This window comes from Silurus meridionalis, unplaced genomic scaffold (assembly GCF_014805685.1).
Source record: "Silurus meridionalis isolate SWU-2019-XX unplaced genomic scaffold, ASM1480568v1 Scaffold810, whole genome shotgun sequence".
Classification (NCBI taxonomy): Eukaryota; Metazoa; Chordata; class Actinopteri; order Siluriformes; family Siluridae; genus Silurus; species Silurus meridionalis.
Window position 1 is genome coordinate 1 of NW_025804743.1, and position 5,999 is coordinate 5,999.

Here is a 5,999-nt window from a genome sequence, read left to right on the forward strand (position 1 = left end):
GCAACAATAAATTATGTTGAAATGTACTCGTGAAATAAATTAGAACATACTCTCGTAACTGTAGTCCAGAACTCCTAGAGGCTCAGCGAGGTTTGGGAATGCAGACAGCAACAGAATCTGGATATAACCGAGGATCAAGCCTCACTGACATTTTGCCGTTTAGATTCTATCGTACTTTTGATAATTCTGGGAGCACATTCTCAATGGTACCAGGTGAGGACACGTTGAACACCAGCTTGGTTTGAATTACAGCTGATCCAATTCTACAGAGGTAAAACCATGAAAAAATCAGTTAAAATCATTAAACTACAGATGCATGTGAGTAATGTGCAATACATGATGATATAAAACAATTATACATTGTGGTTGGAGATCCTGGAGAAGTCTGTACCAGAGGAGTAGTTGCAGAAGGTGTTGGAGATGTGTCTACAAGAGAAGAATGTTAGTTACAGTGTGATTTAATAGAACATTTATAAGTTCAGAATCATTAGTGTCCAAAAGCAGGTCCAGTCAGTCACTTCCACTAATTATTATTTATAGACCCCAGGGCCCGACTCTGATTTTCTCAGTTAGAATTTGCAGATTTCATCACAAATTATTTTACACAAAGCATTAATTGTTGGTGACTTTAATATTCATTTTGATAATCAGGAAGACTCCTTAAGAGCAGCAGTTGTGTCCATTCTAGATTCAGTTGGAATTAATCAGAATGTTATAGGACCCACTCATAGTGGACACACTCTCGATTTGTTGTTAACATTTGGATTAAAAATAAAAACTTAGTCATAATTCCACAGTCTGAAGCTATTTCAGACCATTATCTAATCTCTTTAAAATCTGCCTCAGTCACTGCATTACTACCTCACCGTTACCGTGTTAAACACATTCACGTCAGCTACAGCAGCGTTTATCAATAATCTTCCAGAAATTACGATATTAAATAGATCTCTGTCAGACCCGCAGAGCTCAACTGGGCCACTGAATACCTAGAATCAACGTTCGTTACACTCTAGATGATGGAGCTCCCTTAAGACCAAAATGATCAGGAGAAAAATCAGCACAGTGGTATAATGATCATACACACCTTAAAACAGACACTCGAATTAGAGCGTAAATGGCGTCAAAAAAATTAACAGTATTTCAAATAGCATGGAAGGAGAATCTCCTGAGTTTTAGAAAATCTCTTAGTGCTGCTGATCAGCATATTTCTCCACCCTCATAGAAAATAACAAGCAGAATCCTAGATTTTTATTCTGTACTGCAGCAAAATGAACAGGAATAAAAGCACTGCACTCACATGCACACCATCAATAGGTAATAATGATTTTTAATAATAAAGAAAACATCAGGCAAGAAATCCAAACGGTTAAAATAAATCCAAATTATTTTATAAAGTAACCCTGTAGACAGCAGTGTCATTATAACAGACAATCAATTACAAAGTTTTACTCCTATTCAAGAGAACAACTTCATTTCATTAATTTCCTCATCAAAATCATCAACCTGCATTCTCGATCCCTCACCTACAAGTTTCTCAAACAGATAATTCCAGAGGAAATTGAACCTGTTTTAAAAAACTCTTCCATTAGCACTGGTTTTGTACCTAAATCCTTCAAACTGCAGTATCAACCTCTAATTAAGAAACCTGACCTTCACCCTGTCAGCTGTCCAACTACAGACCAATATCAAACCTCCTCTTTATCTCCAAGATTCTAGAAAATGTTGTAGCACAGCAGTTCTGCTCACATCTACTGAGGAACAACATTTATGAAACACCACTGATCATAATCTCCTGCTTGCTGGACTGGAGAACGTTGTTGGAATAAAGGGAACAGCTCTCTCTTGGCTCAGGTCTTATTTGACTGATCGCTATCAGTTTGTGGATGTAAATGGTGAGTTCTCCACACTCTCTGAAATAAAGTTTGGTGTTCCGCAAGGATCTGTCTTAGGCCCACTGCTTTTCTCTTTATATCTGCTGCCTCTGGTTGAAATTATACATAAACATGGGATTCGCTTCCATTGCTATGCTGATGACACACAGCTGTATATTTCAGCAAAGCCAGATGAGAGAGATCAGCTTAAAAATGTTGAGAAGTGTGTAAAGGACATTAGACAGTGGATGCTTGATAATTTTCTTCTGCTCAACTCAGATAAGATGGAAGTACTTTTACTAGGACCACATGCATCTAGAAGCAAACTTTCTGATTACGTAGCATCTCTGGATGGTGTTTCTGTTGCAGCGTGTACGGCAGTCAAAGACCTCGGTGTGATTATTGACCCGAGTCTTTCCTTTGAGTCTCACGTGAATAATATCACCAGGATCTCCTTCTTTCACCTTAGAAATATTGCTAAAATTAGAAATATGATGTCGTTACAGGATGCAGAAAAACTAGTAGATGCTTTTGTAACATCTAGATTAGACTACTGTAACGCTTTACTGTCTGGGTGTTGGAGTAAGTGCAGAAATAAGCTTCAGTTAGTTCAGAATGCAGCAGCAAGAGTCCTCACTAGATCTAGGAAATATGAGCACATCAGCCCTGTTTTAATTAGTCTACACTGCTCCCAATTACATCTCACACTGATTATAAAATACTACTACTGACGATAAAGCATAACGCTCTCCCTTTTAGTTATGCTGCTACAGCGAGTCTTACCAGAGTCCAAACTGCACAGTGACATTAACTTTCATACAACAATAAGGAGTTTTAATAATCCATATCCTTCTCCTCCTGTCACCCTCTTCTCTCTCTCTCTCTCTCTCTCTCGGTCGAGTTAAACATGCTCCTGAGGTTCCAGTGATCACTGTTCCTGCCCCTCCCTCCGTGGATCTTCCCACTTCGTTCTGGTCTGCCTCTGGATAGTGTTCTCTTCTATTGGAGGCCACTCTGTGCAGCTTGGGACGGTTTCTTAGCAATGCCTTGGGTGGTTCCATGAAATTCTGGAGTAGGAAAGGGAGCTTTGAGGATGGATTGGACTGTAGTTAATGTCAACAGTCTGCTACACTGACTCAGGACTACTTTTTGCTTCTGATCGTCATCACTGTACCCGCAACATCGATATCTGCTATAAATGGACATTCGTGCAACCCAGATGAGGATGAGGTTCCCTCTTGAGTCTGGTTCCTCTCAAGGTTTCTTCCTTATGCCATCTCGTGGAGTTTTTCCTTCACCACCGACTCCACGGATTGTTCATCAGAGACAAACTTATACTTATAAAGAACATTATCACCACATTATCTGTGTAAAGCTGCTCTGAGACAATGTTTATTGTTAAAAGCGCAATACAAATAAAAATTTGAAAAAAGAATTGAATTGAATTGAATTAGCAAGATGTGTGACCAATTGACGTCGACACTCCCTCTACAGGATCAACGTATAGGACTGTGTGAGCACTATTTCACTATTCCACATCATTGTGTTCAGTTTGACGAGCGCTAGGCACTACAGACGAAATACAGATCATTTTGTAGAGCGAGGTGATCAGATTGTGGTGTAACCACCGTTCTCCCGCTGACTGTAGACGATTTCTAAACTGTATTCCATGTGACCAGTAACTTGATCCACTGAACTCCTAGAGTGAAGAGAAAGCAATAATATCATGGTCCAAATGACTTCACAATACGAATTTCACAGAGTAAATGTCAGAACTGCAGTCTTCTGCAGGAACTTACGTGAAGTTGTAGGAAGTGGGATCGATTGGATGAGCACCAGGAGGTATCAGAAGTGTATTTACCTGGAGAGAACAATCAGGATACTTAATGTTTAGTTGTAACTGTGTCATAGCTGGTGTGCAGCTCCTCCACTAATGCCCTTTCATGCTCCTTACATGACTTCCACCCAGTGCACTGAACTGGGGAGATGTTGTCTCTCTGTAAGCTCAACACTGCCTAGCATCTCAGGAAAATCATCACCAAAGATTTCCTCCACATCGTTATGTTGCTTTACTTTCACAGTCGATTGGCCAAAAGGGACTGGTGATGCACGTGGCGACGCCTGATGCTTAAACCACTTTCTAATAGAAGTCAGATGTTCTATTTCAGAGTTAATGTTTACTCACAGAATCATTGGTGATGGTCTTCACTTGGGTGTAGATGTTGTTCGTGAGGTCAACGCTCTCTGGAACACTGATGTTTCTGATGAGGAATGTAAGGATGACTTCGTAGGAGCGGTCTGAAATGTCTATGGATCAACAAAATACAAGAGAAATATTATTTATTACTGCTAACAGTTCTGGAAACCGTAGAACTTTGTGACAACAAGGTGGATATTTGTAGCTTTACTGTGGATTTAGAAAGGAAAAGGGACCTTTGTGGTGAAGTTCTGCACTGTTACAGTGTCGGGAAGTTTTGAGTGTGGAGTTCAGCAGTGCTTTGAAAGCACTGACACCATTCTCACTAGGAACAGGAGTGGAGCTGCTGAACATCAGCCTGACGTGAGACCACAGCTGATCCAGCGCTAGAGACACAAAAACATTTAGAATGTACAGATGCAACACAAAAGTTAACGGAACAGTAAATCTTGCTTAAATATTGAATACAGAAATTACACGTACGTTGAGCTTGAAGGTCCTGGAGAAGTCTCCCCCTGAGGTGTAGCTGGGTTAAGCGTTGATTCATCACTGAAGAAACACAAGAATACAGAAATTATACATTTATAACAGAAGTAAATGAAAATGTAAATCTTCCTTAAATATGATATAAAGAATTGATTCCTACATTGTGGTTGTTGGTTCTGGAGAAGTCTGCGCCTGAGGTGCAGGAACTGAGATTTATCGCTGGAGTAACAGAAAAAGTCATAGTTTCTATTTTTATTTCAGCAATGAATAAAAAAGTAGATTTTGCATAAATATGACATTGAAATTCCTCATACATTATGGTAGGAGCTGTTGGGGAAGTTGGAGATGTTGGAGAAGTTGCAGATGTTGGAGATGTCTGCTCTTGAATTATCGTTGGAATAACCGTTGATTTATAACTAGAGGACCATAAAAAGCCAGAATTTATAAATGCATCACAGAAGTCACTGAACATGTAAATCTTCCCTATATATAAGACATTACACGTACACTGTGGTTGGAGATGTTGGAGATGTTGGAGAAGTCTGCTCTTGATCTGTGGTTGAAGTAACTGTTGAATGTTCGCTAAACAAAGACAAAAATCCAGAATTTATCAAAGCATAACAGAAGTGATTAAAACCTTCTTTTAATATGGTTTGAAAAAAATTATTGTACATTGTGGTTGGAGAAGATGTTGGAGATGTTAGCAATGTTGGAGATGTTGTTGAGGTTGGAGATGTGGTTAAAGTTGGAGAAGTCTGCTCCTGAGCTGTAGTTGGAGAAGTCTGCTCCTGAGCTGTAGTTGGAAAACCTGATGTGGTGCTACACAAGGTAAGCCCCTGACATGTGGGCTTTATTTTAACTTTAAAACCAAATAAGGAATATTGTTTCACAGATCATCAGTAATATATAAATTATATCAGTAATAGCTAAATATTTTGCCTTCTTTTTCTGCTTTATACAGTCTTGCTGATGTTGTGTGTTGCGAAGAGCTTTTCCGGACGGTGCGCGGTTTCCTTAACAAACTGACGCCAGAGATGTTCAATCAGCTGATGAAGCAGGTGAAAGAGCTCCACATCGACACAGAGGAGGCGACTTAAGGGTGTCGTCGACCTGATTTTGAGAAAGCCATTGATAAGCCCAACTTCTCTGTGGGTACGGGATCATGTGTAAATCTCTGGCTGCGGTAAGTAAAACATCACATCTACTTCTTTTGTTTTAGTGCATTTAAGCCTATATGTGATTCTAACTGTGGAATTTTCTTCTTATTTGTCTTTTAGTTAAATGTGCCCATGGCCAAAAAACCCAAAAGCGATGTGAATTTTCAATGCTGCTGCTAAACCAGTGTCAGAAAGAGTTTGAGAAGGACAAAACGAAAGCAACGATGTCCTTGAGAAAAAACAGCAGGAACTGGAAGCAGCTGTTTCAGTAAGCGTCGTTTCTCTCAA

At 39.6% G+C, this 5,999-nt stretch overlaps 1 protein-coding gene across 1 annotated transcript; it reads right to left on the bottom strand.

The window, feature by feature from the left end:
• Window positions 1-50: 50 nt before the first annotated feature.
• On the bottom strand, window positions 51-5,373 carry LOC124382621 (cell wall protein DAN4-like; the record flags this gene model as incomplete). Its single annotated transcript, XM_046844623.1, has 12 exons — window positions 51-117; window positions 176-263; window positions 360-426; window positions 3,500-3,570; window positions 3,671-3,732; window positions 4,057-4,178; window positions 4,332-4,454; window positions 4,552-4,617; window positions 4,715-4,773; window positions 4,869-4,970; window positions 5,062-5,136; window positions 5,227-5,373. Coding segments are annotated over 12 exons (1,049 nt in total), but the record flags the coding sequence as incomplete, so codon positions are not given.
• Window positions 5,374-5,999: the final 626 nt, after the last annotated feature.